General features: G+C 33.4%; 1 protein-coding gene across 14 annotated transcripts in view; it reads left to right on the top strand.

The window, feature by feature from the left end:
- The window catches only part of FAM13B (family with sequence similarity 13 member B), a 99,677-nt gene that overhangs the window by 59,550 nt on the left and 22,915 nt on the right, over window positions 1-17,212 (top strand). For all 14 annotated transcript variants that reach the window (XM_074360718.1, XM_010971665.3, XM_045507712.2 and 11 more), the window contains 3 exons: window positions 7,381-7,422; window positions 8,266-8,421; window positions 10,164-10,296. In XM_074360718.1, the coding sequence (XP_074216819.1) occupies window positions 7,381-7,422; window positions 8,266-8,421; window positions 10,164-10,296 (331 nt within the window). The remainder of the gene's footprint in view (window positions 1-7,380; window positions 7,423-8,265; window positions 8,422-10,163; window positions 10,297-17,212) is intronic.

Raw genomic sequence — 17,212 nt, 5'->3', positions numbered from 1 at the left:
CACATTATAGGGGTCCCAGAAAGAGAAGAGAGAAAGTACCTGAGAAAATATTTGAAGAGATTATAGCTGAAAATTTCCCTAACTTGGGAAAGAAAATAGTCACCCTAGTCCAGGAAGCACAGAGAGTCCCACACAGGATTAACCCAAAGAGGAACACATCAAGGCACGTAGTAATCAAATTGACAAAAATTAAAGATAAGGAGAAAATAATAAAATCAGCAAGAGAAAAGCAACAAATAACATACAAGGGAACTCCCATAAGATTATCAGCTGATTTCTCAGCAGAAACTCTGCAGGCCAGAGGGAGTGGCACAATATATTTAAAATGATGAAAGGGAAAATTTTACAACAAGGAATATTCTACCCAGCAAGACTCTTATTCAGATTTGATGGAGAAATTAAAAGCTTCACAGATAGATAAAAGCTAAAAGAATTTACCACCAAACCAGCTTTATAATAAATGTTCAAGAAACTTCTCTAGGTGAAACAGAAAAGGCCACAGCTAGACACAAGTAATTGTGAGGGGAGTACGGTATGAATACAAGGTATCCAAAAAGCGTTTGAAATTAAGATATCAGGAACTTAAAACAATCGTGTGTGTGTGTGTGTGTGTGTGTGTGTGTGTGTAGTGTAACTCTGTAGTCATCAAAGCACAAGAGAAGAGAACAAAAAGAAGAAAGAGGGAAAAAAAAAAAACCTACAAAAACAAATCCAAATAACAAAATGGCAATAAAAACATACGATATCAATGTCTTATGTTTGATAATTACTTTAAATATAAATGGATTAAATGCTCCAAGCAAAAGACATAGACTGGCTGAATGGATATAGAAACAACACCTGTATGTATGCTGTCTACAAGAGACACAGTTCAGAGCTAGACACACATACAGGCTTAAAGTAGGGGGATGGAAAAAGATATTCCATGCAAATGGAAACCGAAAGAAAGCTGGAGTAGCAATACTTACATCAGACAACATAGATTTTTAAATAAAGACTGATACAAGAGACAAGGATACTACATAATGCTTAAGGGATCAATCCAAGAAGAGGATATAACAATTTAAAATATATATGCACCCAACATAGAAGCACCTCAGTATATAAGGCAATTGTTAACAGACATAAAAGGGGAAATCAACTATAACACAGTAATAGTGGGGACCTTAACACCACACTTACATCAATGGAGAGAGAATCCAGACAGAAAATCAATAAGGAAATACAGGACCTAAATAACACATTAGACCAGATGGACTTAATTGATATCTATAGAACATTCCATCTGAAAACAACAGAAACAGAATACCATTCTCCTCAAGTGCACATGGAACATTCTCCAGAATCAACCATGTGCTGGCCCACAAAGCTAGCCTCAGCAAATTTAAGAAAATTGAAATCATACCAAGCATTTTTTCTGACCACAATGCTATAAGGTTAGAAATCAACTACAAGAAAAAAGCTTCAAAAACTGCAAACACGTGGAGGCTAAACAATATGCTACTAAACAACCAGTGGATCATGGAAGAAATCAAAGAGGAAATCAAAAAATACTTTGAGACAAATGAAAATGAAAACGCAGCAACAGAAAACCTCTGGGAAGCAGCAAAAGCAGTTCAAAGAAAGGAAGTTTATAGTGATACAAGCCTACCTCAGGAAACAAGAAAAAATGTCAAATAACCTAACCTTACTAGAGCAGCTGGAGAAAGAAGAACAAACAAACCTCAAAGTTAGTAGAAGAAAAGAAATCATAAAGATTAGAGCAGAAATAAATGAAATAGAGACTAATAAAAATAGAAAAGATCAATGAAACTAAAACCTAGTTCTTTGAAAAGATAAACAGGATTGATAAACCTTTAGTCAGACTCATCAAGGAAAAAAGGGAGAGGGCCCAAATTAATAAAATCAGAGAAGAAAAAGAAGTTACAACTGACACCACAGAAATACAAGAGATCTTAAGAGGCTACTATGAGCAACTCTACACCAACAAAATGGATAGCCAAGAAGAAATGGACTGTTTCTTAGAAAGGTACAATTTGCCAAGACTGCCCCATGAAGAAGTAGAAAATAGGAATAGATCAATTACTAGTACTGAAATCAGTAATTAAAAAATTCCCAAATGAAAGTCCAGGACTAGATGGCTTCACAGGCTAATTGTATCAAACATTTAAAGAAGAGTTAATACCTGTCCTCCTGAAACTATTCCAAAAAGTTGCAGAGGAAGGAACACTTCTGAACTCATTCCATGAGGCCACAATCATCCTGATACCAAAACCAGACAAAGATATCATACAAAAAAAAGAAAATTGTAGATCAACATCATTTATAAATATAGATGTAGAAATACTGAACAAAATACCAGCAGATTGACTCCCAACAAGGCACTAAAAGGATCATACAGCTTCAAGTGGGATTTATCTCAGAGATGCAAGGATTTTTCAGTATTTGCAAATCAATCAGTGTGATAACACCATGTTAACAAGTTGAAGAATAAAAACCATATGATCATCTCTAGAGATGCAGAATATGCTTTTGACAGAATTCAGCATCCATTTATGGTAAAACCTCTGCAGAAAGTGGGCACAGAGGGAACATAATGTAATGGAGGCCATATATGAAAAACCCACAGCTAACATCTTATTTAATGGTGAAAAGCTGAAAGCATTTCCTCTAAGATCAGGAACAAGACAGGGATGCCCACTTTCACCACTTTTATTCAACATAGTTTTAGAAGTCCTAGCCATAGCAATCAGAGAAGAAAAACAAATAAAAGGCATCCAAATTAGAAAAGAAGAAGTAAAACCGTCACTGTTTGCAGATGATGTGATACTGTACATAAAAAATCCCAAAGACACTAGCAGAAAACTACTAGAACTCATCAGTGAATTCAGTAAAGTTGCAGGATACAAAACTAATATACAGAAATGAGTTGCATTTCTATACACTAACAACAAAATAGTAGAAAAAGAAATGAAAGAAACAATCCCATTTACCATCACATCAAAAAGAATAAAATACCTAGGAATAAACCTACCTAAGGAGGCAAAGGACCTGTACCCTGAAAACTGTAAGACACTGATGAAAGAAATGAAGATGACGCAAACAGATGGAAAGATATACCGTGTTATTGGATCGGAAGAATCAATAGTTAAAATGGCCATACTACCCAAGGCAATCTACAGATTCAATGCAATCTCTATCAAACTACCAATGGCATTTTTCACAGAACTGGAACAAAAAAATGTTAAAATTTATATGGAAACACGAAAGACACCGAACAGCCAAAACAATCTTGAGAAAGAAGAACGGAGCTGGAGGAATCATGCTCCCTGGCTTCAGACTATACCACAAAGCTACCGTAATCGAAACAGTATAGTACTGGCACAAAAACAGACACATAGATCAATGGAATAGGAGAGAAAGTCCACACGCTTATGCTTAGTTAATCTATGACAAAGTCAAGAGTATACAATGGAGAAAAGATAGTCTCTTCAATAAGTGGTTCTGAGAAAACTAGACAGGTAACATGTAAAAGAATAAAAATTAGAATATTCTTTTAACACTGTATACAAAAGTAAATTCAAAATGGATTAAAGACATAAATGTAAGACAGGATACTATAAAACTCCTAGAGGAAAACATAGGCAGAACACTTTGATGTAAGTTGCAGCAATGTTTTTTTCAAATGAGCTCCTAGAATAATGGACATAATGGCTAAATAAACAGATAGGACCTAATTAAACTTAAAAGCTTTTGCTTGGCTAAGGATACCAACAACAAAACAAAAAGACAAACTACAGAATGAAAGAAAATATATGCAAATGATGCAACCAATAAGGGACTAATTTCTAAAATACAGCTTAATATTTTAAAAAAGCAACCCTATCAAAAAATGGGCAGAAGACCTGAATAGACATCTCTTCAAAGAAGACATTCAGATTGCCAATAGGCACATGAAAAGATGTTTGATATTGCTAATTGTTAGAGAAATGCAAATCAAACTACAGTGAGATTATCACCTCACACCAGTCAGAATGACCACCATTAAAAAGTGTACAAATAATAAATGCTGGAGAAGTTGTGCTGAAAGGAACCCTCCTACACTGTTGATGGGAATGTAAATCGGTGCAGCCACTATGGAGGATAGTATGGAGGTTCCTTTGAAAACTAAAAATAGACACCATGTGCTCCAATAATCCCATTCCTGGGCCTATATGTAGAGAAGAATATACTCTATTGACTATTAATGGACCTGGAGATCGTTATTCTAAGTGAAGTAAGCCATAAAGAGAAAGAAAAATACCATATGATATCGCTTATATGTGGAATCTTAAAAAAAAAAAAAAAAGACACGAGTAAATTTATTTATGAAACAGAAACAGGCTCACAGACACAGAAAACAAACTTATACTTACCAGGGGGTAAAGAGGGTGGGAAGGGATAAATTGGGAGTTTGAAATTTGCAGAAACTACTCTATATAAAATAAACAAGTTTATAATGTAAAGCACAGGGAACTATAATCAGTATGTTTTAGTAACCTATAATGAAAAAGAATATGAAAATGAATATATGTACATACATAGACGTAGGATGGAAACATTATGCTGTACACCAGAAATTGACACAGCATTGTATACTGACTATACTTTAATAAAAAAAAAAGAATGAAAAAAATATTGGAAGAAATAATGCTTCAGAGAACACTTCATGATATGAAGTGGTAGTGGTTTTTTTTTTTTTATTTAGGATATATATTGTTAGATTTGATAGACTCTAGATAGAGTTGCACATGTGAATTTCTGCGTCAAAGAGCATGCATACTTTTAGGGCTGTTCAAAACACAGTGCCAAGTTGATTTCCACAAGAGTTTTACTAATTGACCCTCTCACTGGCAACGTATTAGTGTCAGTTTCATAGCCTTTGTCATTATAGCATATTAGCATCAGCAGAAAGCTATACTAATTTTATCTTAATCCTTATTTTAAATTTGCATTGCTGGTTAGGTTATTTTTTTTTTGCTTATTTGATTATTTGTTAAGTATCTTGTGTCCACCTATGTACTAGCATTTTAGTGATAATCTAATTTTTAAAAGGATGAGAAAAGTCCTCTGGAAGAATAAGTACATGACTAACAGTGACAATGAAAAAGAACAAAGAGGTGATGTAAGCCCTTTGAAAAGGTAAAACATGATACAAAGCTTTGTTAACAGACTGAGGGACTGAATAGTTGAGAATTAGAACTTTTTGAGAATTTGTTGTAAGATAGAGCAAAAGTAGCAAAAGCCAGAAATCACAGATTAAATGGTGACAAGAAGGATGTTGGATTTATAACTTTTCTTCACACCATTCAACCTACTATATCATCAGTGAATTACAGTTAGGTGTTAAAGGTAGAAATGAATGTTTCTTAATAGGTAACAAATTGTCTAAACTTAGAGAATGCAAATGTTAGGAAAATATACCAGATTTAACTTTTATAATGAAATAGCAGCTCATAACCAAGATTAAAAATATAATCACCAGATCATTGCAGCAAATATCAGAAAAAGATCTAATGTCTTAGTTGACGTTAAATCACTCTTTGGGGAAAGCCTCATTTTTTTTTTCTTCAAAAATCACTAAACATTTAACTTTCAACTCATCTGAAACTACTAGAAATAGATGGCTACACTCTTCTTTGTGCTGCTATATGGGATATTTCTCCCCAGCTTTTCCTGATTTCTGGAATGAAAATGATTAAATGATTTCAGTTAAATGTGAAAATGTTTTTAAGTACTTTCTTTGAAGGTTTTAGCATGAAAGCATTTAGCTAAGAATAGTCCATTTATGAAAACTAGCGTAATATTAGCAGTTAAATTTTTCTTTTTAATTAGAGGTTATGTGTGCCAAATGTAAGGATGGCTTTCTTTTGTCTAATTAAGCATTTGTGCAATTTGCTACTTGTGTGTTCGCCTAAGGGAGACCTGAAGATTGTTGAATGAATGGTAAATGGTGTTCATTTGGTTTCCTACAGAGAATCCTGAGAATATTAACTTTCATAGACCTTGTTTCTTGTGTTAGTTTCTGTTGGCACATTTACAGAGGCTCTTAATGAAACTAATGTAAATTTACTTTTTAAAAATGACGCTTATTCATAGGGTCAATGAATTATCAGAAAATGAACTCAAGTTGTATAACCACTACCTGGGTCCCTGCTCCTGTCCCTTCTCAATTTCCATATTCCCCCAAAGTAGCCACTATCTGACTTCAATTATTGCAGATTAGTGTTTTCTGTTACTGAATTTTTTTCCTTTGAAGATCAACTTTATTGAGATGTATTTTTCACAATAAAATTGTACCCATTTTATAAATGATGAACACATACACATGTATACCTGTTAACAACCGTGGCATTCAAGGTAGAGACTGTTTACATAATGCCACATGCTTCTTTAAAGTAAACTCTGCCCATCCCCACTGTTTCTGGCTTCAGGCAATCACTGATCTGCATTCTGTCATATACAGATGAATGTTACCTGTTTTAGAAAAATCTCATATAAATGGAATCTCATTGAGTAGTTTCTCTGTGCCTGGCTTTTGCTTGTTGTAATGTTTTTTGAGATTCAGTTTATTGCATGTGTCAGTTGTTAATGACTTTTATTAAAAAAATATGCTATATATATTCCATGGTAGGGATATTCGACACTTACAAGAAATTATCAGACTGGTTTCCAAAGTGGTTGAAACGTTTTACATTCCCACCAGCATTATTGTGAATGTTCTAGTTGCTTCACATCCTTACCAACGCTTGACTTCTAATTTTAAATGTTTTGGAAATATCTATATCTCATTGTGGGTTTAAGTTGCACTTTTGATAACTGGGTAAAAATGAGTCTGTTCTCTATGTTTTTATAAGTATTGATAGACACTGCGGTGCAGAATTTGCTAAGGAAAGTGTGTTACAGGCACAGTGAATGTGGTGGTCTGAATTTTAGTACCAAGCCTTTTCCTTTTGTAGTTTGAGAATATCCTCTGAATAGTAGCATGTACTATTACTTCTGGCAAGGCGTACAGGGCCAGTCTTTTCCATACTACCCTAGATGGGTACTGTTGTTGGGCCAGTAGTCAGTTTTTTTCCCCCTTCCAGGCTTGGAATAGGTCATTATTCCTCCAAGTGAGTGCCATGTGAAGTTGTTGGCTACACACACACAACATACATAGAGTATGTATGTTTAAGGGATTTCTTCTGTGAAAAATAATTTCTTTAGAAAATTAGCTGTAGAACTTAGCACATGTTCTCCTGATTGTATTATTAATATAGTGTAAATGTGGCAGTTTTCAGCATGTTTTGTGATCATTTAGTATGAAAAATTTTATAGCTAATTTCTTTTTGATTGCAGTGCCCATACATCTCCCATCAGCATCTTACCAGCCTCTGCGGAGTAAGTAGTATAACTTAGAGAAGATATTGAAAGATTAAAAAAAAAAATCACTTAACTGGAAGTTAAAATCATGTATTTATTGTGCTTACTTTAGAGGAAGGATTGTACATAAAGCAGTGAAACTAGTTAGTATTTTATGTACTGCAATAGGAACCAGTGAAGAAGGAATGTATTGCACTAATATATGAAATAAAGGTGAACTTTTTTCAGGTGATTTTTTTTTTGTTTGTTCTTCTGAAATGATTGAAAAATATCAATAGATATTTTTTATGAAGTTTTCTTTAAGAAGTAGACGTCACGTAAAAAATATGGACAGTACTCTTGAAGTTTCTTTTATTTAGCTGAGTGCTGGTAAATTATTTTGCTTTATAAATATAGCTTTAAAACATCTATTTAAGGGAGGAGGATATAGCTCAAGTGGTAGAGTGCATGCTTAGCATGCACAAGGTGCTGGATTCAATCCCCCATACCTCCTCTAAAAATAAATAAATAAACCTGATTACCTCCTTACCATCTCCAAAGTTTTATTTTTAATTAAAAAATGTCTAGTTAAATGGCTTTATATATAGTAGTGAGGAATGAATTACTGGGACAAGTGATTATTTCTAACTCAGTAGTAATGGTAACATTGTAATTGATTTATGTAATATCTATTGGGCAAATCATTTTAAAATTTAAGTCAATATCATGTATTCTTTTTATATATTTCTTTTACTACTCTAGTCTGTTTATTTAAATACCATAATATTTTTTAATTGATTGTGGGTTTTAAAGTTTGTGTTTATGTGACCAAATACCCAGATAGGGTGACTGCTTCTCACTAAAATGTGTTCTGTTTTGTAGCATTTTAGAAAGAACAATTAGAGCAGCTGTGGAACAGCACCTTTTTGATCTGCAGAGCAGCATAGATCATGATCTTAAGAATTTACAACAACAGAGTCTGGTGTGTAATAATGAAGCAGGAAGTGTTAATTGTGATGGGAAAGGATCTAATAACCAGTAAGAAACTTTTAAAATATTTTACTTTTATTTATTGTTATGAAATTGCCTTTTTATTGTATTTTTCTTAAATAATGGGTTCTTATCTTACCTGAGGATTTCTGAAAGTCAGTGTGAAAAGTGAATTTGTACATATGTGCGTATAAATTGTATATACTTCTTAATATTGAAAACCTCATAAATATTCCATTAAGGTAGTAGACATTAAGTCCAGCACACCCAGGTTTTCCTCCCTGAACACCAGATGAAATAGTGGGTTTACCTTTAGGGACTATGTTGTATGAAAAATAACTTAAGAAAAGCTAGGCCTATACTTTCTGCTACAGATGTTCACACCATGAGAGACGTACAGTGATCTAAACAAATAGATTATAGGGACAGCAGATTGACATCACTCCTAGTGCATATGGTCGTTGAGTGAAGTGAATAGAATCATCTTTTGCTATTTAACTTGTTATCCCATGCCACCAGCCTTTGCCTTTCCTACATGCTGTTTTTTTAGGTTAGCTAGTAATAGTTGAATTTATGTAAGTTAAAAGTACCTCTGTGTACTGTATGGTGTGTCATATTACTTCACTCTTCATCTGACTTGTTATGTTTAAATGACAAAATCTTCATTTCCTTTTTGATTACCTCAGCCCTGCACTCTAAGATATGTAGGTGCCTTTCCCTGAGACCACAGTGCAATGATTTCCTAGTTTGCATTTGTCAGTTTTTGTTTGGGGACAGATCTGCAGAACAGCATAGTTCATGATCTTAAGAAAGCTGTGACCAAATTTGGAGAATTCATAGGAGGGCCCAAAAAGTAGATGATTGGGTAGTTGTTATTTTTGTTAGGAATTAGGTTTTTAAAAGTCCAAATACGTTAAGTATACTAGACTAACTATTAAGTATGAAATGAAACTGAAAAATTAATGGATATGAAAACCAATGGTTGAAGTATGTTTATTTTAGGAATACCATATTGTACAACTGTAGGTGTGCCATGTAGTCTGTGTGAATGGCATCACCAGCCTATGCAGCTCTATGTGATGGTCTGTGTGCTTTGAAGACACGATTAAAACTAATACAAGTGGATCTATAGGGAGTACTTGGGTTGAATATGAAGGAAAGAAGTGTCTAAAAGGTGAAAATAGTCGGAAAATGGATATAATATATGCAGATTCCTTGGAGTTTGCCCTTAGCTTAGCTAGAGATCCTGAAAACTTGTGCCCATGCTCTGACAGTATTCTGTAAATAACTCGTGTTCTCATTGGTAGTGGTATTGTCTTTGGAAATAAAAACCTGCAGTGTTTTACATATTCTAAATTACATAAGATGAAAAAAATCTGCAGTAGAAACCTGTTCCTGTTATACCTGATGAGGTGTTGGACGCTATGGTGCATAGTGTTAGACTTGTATTTTAATCAGCAAACAGGTCATTATTATGATTTAGAGTGTGTATTCGTAAAGGAAATCATTATTTTGGCACACAAATTATTTTTAAAGCCATTTATTTGGTTTTGAAAATTTTTGAAGGGAACAAACAAGGTAGATTCCTTACAATATAAGTTAGTGTAATATAATATATAGTATAACATAATAAAGTGTAAGTTGGCAAGATAAAGGAAGTGGGTTTTTATGAAAAGAGCACATTTTCTTTGACAAGTAAAAGTTTCATATTGTTACCGATATTTATTTATTTTAAAGGCATTACATATTCACCATGTGGCCTGATCTGACTTTTTAATCTTCATTACTAGGATTGATATTGCTGCTGATATTATTAATGCCAGTGAAAGTAACAGAGACTGTTCAGAACCTGTGGCTAGCCCTAATTTAGATAATGAAGTTATGCAGCAAGATTTTGTATTTGAAGATGAAGAAAATAACCAGGTAAGAAATTCAAAGGCTTGAAAAAAATCTGTATTAGGTGTACTAGATGTGCAGCTTTGATTCCTTCATGAATTCCTCTGATACCAGAAGCCATAGTTCACTGTCTTTGCTGATACATGTTTGTCTTGATTATAAGTCCACAAAACATGCATTCTCTTAGTAAAGGTCAGGAACCATGATTAGGTGGGGAAGTACATATAAAACACCTTATTTTAAAATACTTTTCTGGAAGGAGGCAAATTACGATGTCAGCTGAGGTGGTTGGTGGTATTACGGTTGAATTTTGTTCTTTTTAAAAGCCCTGCATTTCCCAGAATTTTTCCAAAGAACATAGGATCTTTTCATAATTATAGAAAACCCATAAACATCATTTAAAAAGTAAATTATTTTCACTGTCATAGTTGTTTGTAGTAATATTATTTTTAAAATAACTCATTTTAATAAGTGTACAAAGTAGCATTTTTCTAAGACATGTTTCAGAGTTTAGTTTCGTTAACACTTTTTCAAATAAGATTCTTAATAAATGACATTTTCTTCATGTTTTCATTCTAAATCATAAGCTAATGTATGTATAATAAGGAATTTAGAGATTTGTATTCTGGCTTTGCAGTATGACTTTGACCAAGTTACCCAACTTCTCTTGAGTTACTCTTTGTTTTTTTATAGATAAGTGGGGGAGGGGTAATATCTATGTTAGAGGATTATTATAAATATTAAAGAAGTAAAAATATAAAATTACTTTATAACCTGGAAAACGTTTCACAGAAGTTGAGCTGCTGCTGTTACTTTTACTGGACTTGTATATTACTTGTGTATTAATATTCTTACTTATACAGTTATATTAGATTAATCCCTTTTCATCTATTCATGGTTATTGCTTCTGTAGTTTTCTCCTTGATTTTTCCTGCATTATCAGTTTCTGCATATCTGCTGAATCATTCTCATCAGTGGGGTCAGTCCAATCAGTAACTTTTGCTGTTATTTTTCCCATGTTTAGGAAAAAGCCCTCTCTTGACCCTTCATCCCACTGTAGCTACCACTCTTTCTCTGCTTTCCTTTATAGTGAAATTACTTGAATGGATTGTCTGTGTCTGTTTTAATTCCTCTCCTCACATTGTATCTTGAATCCACTCCAGGCAACTTTTTACCCTTACCATTCCTCTGAAACTGCTCTTGCCAGTCACCAATGATGTTTGTTACACATTTTACTTGACCTAAGAGCACAATTTGATTCAATATATTACGCCTACTACCTTGATACACTTTCTTCTCTTAGCTTTCAGGATATCTTACTCTGGGGTTTTTTCCTCCTTGACTGGCTATACCCTATCCCTTTGCTGATTGCTTTTCATGTTCTGAACCTCTGAACTTTGGAATGGTCCAGGGCCCAGTTCTCAGATCACTTATTTTCATTAACTCCTTTGGTAATCTCATTTAATCTCATGGTTTTAAATACCATCTGTATGCTAAAGGCTTCCTGTCCAGATCTCCTCTTGTACTTCAGATTCTTTTACGTAGCTGTTCTGCTCAACATTTCCACTTGAATGTCTTATACACATCTTAGTATCTTATGAACACTTTATAAACATCTTAACGTGCACCAAACTGTTCTTGAAATCTTGTGGACACATCTGCTCTTCCTCTTGTCTTTAAAATCTTAGTAAAGGGAAGTTTTTCCTTCCATATGCATAGATCAGAAGCTTTGGATTGGTTGCTTTCTCACTGCACATCCAGTCTGTTACTGGATGTGTTAGTTGTACCTTGAACGTTTATACAGAGTCTGACCACCTTTTACTGTTTCCATTGCCACCATGCAGGTGCAAGCCAGCATTATTTCACCTAGATTAATATAGCCTCCTGACTGATCTTATCTTTTCCTCCCTATAGCAGCCAGAGTGATCTTTTCAAAATGAAAATTTTATGTCAAGTCTCATCTCAGAAATTTCCAGTGCCATCCAGGTATAAAAATACAGCAATAGGCAGTATGGAAGCATGGACTGATAAGACAATTATGACTAAGACAGTTCAGTCTTAAGGTGCTGTATGGATTGTTGTTTGCCCAGATATTCCCATGGCTTGTTTCCTCATCTGATCCTGCAGATCGTTCCTCAATTTTAGTTCTCAGTGAGGCCATATCTCCTCATCACTCTGTATATATTAGTAGGCTCTCCCACTGACCTCCCCCCTTCCAGTCCCTGAACTTTTTGTCTTTCTTCCCTGCCAGCTGCGCCCACTCCCATAGTTCTATCACCATTGCACATATCTGTTAAATTGTTAGTTTATTTTTGTTTCCCATCATTAGACTTATAAACTTAATGAGGGCTGAGATTTTCATCTGTTTTGTTTATTGTTATGTATTTTGTTCTGTAGATTTTTAAAATATAATTTTTAAATATTTGTCTTTTGAAGAGATAGTTTCAGATAGTTAAGAAGTTATAAAAGGATAGTTAGGAAATTCATCCCTTCCATCCCTAATTAATTAATCCATATTAGTTTATCCTCACCATAATGGCATATAATAAAACTGTAAAGAATATAGGCATATTCTAAAAACTGCTGCAGTGAATAGCCTTGTGCATACACCATTTCACCTTGTGTAAACCTATCTTAGGATAAATTTATAGAAATAGAATTTTGGGTCATAAAGTATATGCATTTGTTATTTTATTATATATTGCCAAACGGCCCTCTGCTAAACCATTTTACACTATCAACTAGCAATGTGCCCTCACCAGTAGCAGATTTTTTTTTTTTTTTACAACCTGGTAAATGAAACTTGTAAATTGTAATTTTCATTAATATTTCTATAGAAGTATTAAGAGCCATTTCTACTTCCAGTTGTCTATATCCTTTGCACATTTTTCTATGTTACCATTTTTCTTTTTTACATTTTAGATTTTATGTCATTATTAGAAAGACCTTCTCTATTATGAAATTATAAACTAATTTTATTCTTCTTCTTTTAAAATATCCTATGGTTTAATTTCCCACATTTAAATATTTGGCCCATTTGGAATTTTACATTGTGTAAGGTATGAAGAATGGATTTAATTCTTTTCCTAGATGTTTACCTAGTTTTTCCAATTTATGAAATAATCTATCCTTTTCCTACTGGTTTGAAATACCACCTTTATTATGAACTAAATGCTTGTATCAGTTTGGGTGTGCTTCTCATTCATTCATCAGCATTGAATGAGAGTTCCTCTTGCTCCACATTCTTGCCAGTGTTTGGTGGTGTTAGTTTTTGGCCATTCTAATAGTTGTGTAGTTATTGTTGTTTTAATTTGCAGTTCTCTCATGACATAAAATGTTGAGCATCTTTTCATTTGCATATTTGCTGTCTGTATATCTTTGGTGATTTCAGGTATTTTGTCTATTTTTTTGATCGGGTTGTTTTTTGTTTGTTTGTTTTTTTGCTCGGGTTGTTTTCTGTTGAGTTTTAAGAGTTCTTTTTAGACGTTAAGTAAGTCTTTTTTTATCAGATATGAAATATCAGGTCTTTTGCAAATTAGTATTTTTTTCAGTGTTCTGTTGGACTGTGTAGAAAATATTTAGGATTTTTGTACTAATATGATGAGATTGATCTCTAAATTTTTAAAATAGGTACAACAAACTATGGTGATTTACACTATTTTGGAGTTGGAAACTGTCGGCAAATCAGTAGCCTGATTAGAATTCATGTCAAAATACCTAATCAATTTCAGGATTAGCAGGCCTTCAATAGTGGTACCCTGACAAATTTGCAATTATTTATGTCTTCTAGACAGTGAGAAACTACTGACATGTAAGTACCTCTTTTCAGAAGTGGAGGCCTGGGAAACTATAGCAGACAGCTAAGAGGAGGAAATGGCTATCAATTTGACTTGTACTGTTATGAGACTCCATCCTTTTCTTTTCCTTGTCTTTTTCTTTGTTTGAAAAAACATATACCCAGAACCTCTGGCAGGAAACAACCACTTAACTTGTTTTTTTTTTTTAATCCCAATCTCTCTCTTTTTAAAATGTTTAAAAATTGAGATGTAGTTGACATATTACGTTAGATTCAAGTGTATAACATTTGATATATGTATACATTTGAAATGATCACAAGTCTAGTTAATATCCATTACCACACAGTTTAAAATTTGGGGGAGGAGATGAGACTTTTAAGATCTCTCTTAGCAACTTTCAAATATATAATATAGTATTGTATACAAATACACAAACCCTACGAGTTTTCTTTTTTTTAAGGTATGACATGTAAGTGAGATCATATAGTATTTGTTCTTCTCTGTCTGACTTATTTCACTTAGCATAGTGCCTTCAGGTTCCATCCATGTTGCTGCAAATGGCAGGATTTTATTCTTTTAAAAGGCTGAATAATATTACATTATGTGTATATGTATATGTACACGTTTTCTTTATCCATTTGTCTCTTCATGGACACTTCAGTTGTTTTCATATTGGCTTTTGTAAATAATGCTGCAGTGAACATGAGGGTGCACCTATATTTTTGAGTTAGCATTTTCCTTTCCTTCACATGAATACCCAGAAGTGAAATTGTCAGTAATCATATGGTAGTTCTATTTTTAATTTTGTGAAAAACCTCCATACTGTGTTCCATAGTGGCACCAATTTATATTTTCAGCAATTTACAATTCCACCCTAGTACACTAAGATTCCCTTTTTCCCACATCCTCACCAGTACTTGTTATGCCTTGTCTTTTTGATGATAGTCATCCTAACAGGTATAAGTGATGTCTCATTGTGGTTTTGATTTGCATTTTCCTGATGGTTAGTGATTTTGAGTGCCTTTTCATGTACCTGTTGGTTATCTGTACATCCTCTTTGGGAAAATATCTATTTAGATTTTGCTAATCAAATTTCTAAAAAGATTGTCCATTTTTTAATTGTGTTACTTATTTTTTGCTGTTAAATTTTATGAGTTCTTTTTATATTTTGGATATTAACTCCTTAATGAGATAACATGATTTGCAAATACTTTCTCCCATTCTGTAGGTTGCCTTTTCATTTTGTTGATGGTTCCTCTGCTCAGGAAACCTTATCAGTTTTGACCTGAGTTAATTAACTCAGTGGAAGACATTGGACTAGAATGAAGTATTTTTTTTAACACTTTTTGTATTGAGTTATAGTCATTTTACAATGTTGTGTCAAATTCCAATGTAGAGCACAATTTTTCAGTTATACATGAAAATACATATATTCATTGTCACATTTTTTTTGCTGTGTAGATTGAAGTATTTTTAATATACTTTTATATAACCTTAAAAAATTGTGAATCACTGTTATACATCTGAAACTTATATAATACTGTGCATAAATTGTACCTTAATAAAAAATTTTTTAACACCTTTGTAGTCCAACTGATGGAAAAATATGAGTTGGCAGCCCATTCAAATGGAAAAGCTGTTATTAATCACAATTTTTTTTCTACTTAAGACATAGCAGAATTTTACACCATGTGTTTTTATGTCGAACTGAAAAATAAAATCAGGTTGAGGACTGCAGTTTTATCTTTCTGGGTGTAATCTGAATATTTAGATTCTAAAGTTTTATAGCTTTATTTCTGCCATCTGGTGGTTGTAAATGTTGTAAAATATATATATATATATACTACTTAGCAAGGGTTTGCAAATGAAATGTGCAGAAAGGAGTTGGGGATATTTAGCCTATCTAAAAGAAGTAGTTAGTATACTTGAGAAAAACTAGGTGTGTAGAAATGGGAAGATTCAGGACTCAGCTGTGTGGAAACAGCAGTTATGGATGGCTAAGGAATGGGTGGATACCAAAGAAATTAATGGACATGGCCTGGCAGTAAACCCTGACACCTACTAAGACACTCATGGTATGATTGTGCTGCATCTGCTGCTCACACAAATACTGCCGCTTCCATCACCACCCACAAAGCTCTCTAGCTTACCTGAATTGAGACTAGAGTGCCTTAGACTCCCTTTTTGGAGGACCCTGATGTTTGTGTAGAAGGAAGGGGAGAAAGTATGGGCTGTTTTGTCAGCTGATATTGTAGGGGGAAAAATAGGCTGTTCTTTACCTGTGTACAAAGGATTGAATATTTTATCTAGAATGAATTCTGAGGAAGTAAAATTTCTTTAAGTGATGAAGCATATTTACTATTATGTATTTCCCTGAGTGTGAAATTGAAGTCTGGCCATATTCTAACTTGACTCAAATAACTTTTGTTTTTCTTTGTCCTCGGGTAGCACATAGGGCACAATTCTGCACCTGACTCTGAATTTCATCTGCCTTCTCCACTGCTTGGACTGCTCTGTTGCTGTCACTGCATCTTTTTTATATTGCCGCCAATCACCTTTTTTTTTTTTTACCCCGAGGTGCATAAAGGACTTTATTTATGTTTTTTTAATTGAAGTATAGTTGATTTACAATGTTGTGTTAGTTTCTGGTGTACAGCATAGTGATTCAGTTTATATTTATATATATATATATATATATTTATATATATATATATTCTTTTTCATTATAGGTTATTATAAATTATTGAATGTATTTCCCTTTTCTATACAGAAGGACCTTGTTTATCTGCTCTGTATTTAGTAGTTTGCATCTGCTAATCCCCAGCTCCCAATTTATCCTCTTCCCGCCCCTCCAGCTTTCCCTTTTGTTAACCATAAGTTTGTTTTCTGTGTCTGTGGGTCTCTTTCTGTTTTGTATTAAACAAAATTTTGCTTTGTCATTTTTCTAGATTCCACATATAAGTGATATCATATGATATTTGTCTTCTCTCTAAGGATTTTATTTAAATAAATATGTGTTTCTGGTTGTAAATACTCATTATTATAAAGATACTGCCTCCCTGATTGATTTATTGCACAAAAATCTGCTCAAAATGCCAGTGAGATTTTTTTAACTTGAAAAAGTTAAATTAAATCAAGAGATCTTT

This window comes from Camelus bactrianus, chromosome 3 (genome assembly GCF_048773025.1).
Source record: "Camelus bactrianus isolate YW-2024 breed Bactrian camel chromosome 3, ASM4877302v1, whole genome shotgun sequence".
NCBI classification, from domain to species: domain Eukaryota; kingdom Metazoa; phylum Chordata; class Mammalia; order Artiodactyla; family Camelidae; genus Camelus; species Camelus bactrianus.
The sequence above is the reverse complement of the archived record's forward strand: the minus strand, read 5'-3'. Positions and strand labels throughout refer to the sequence as shown.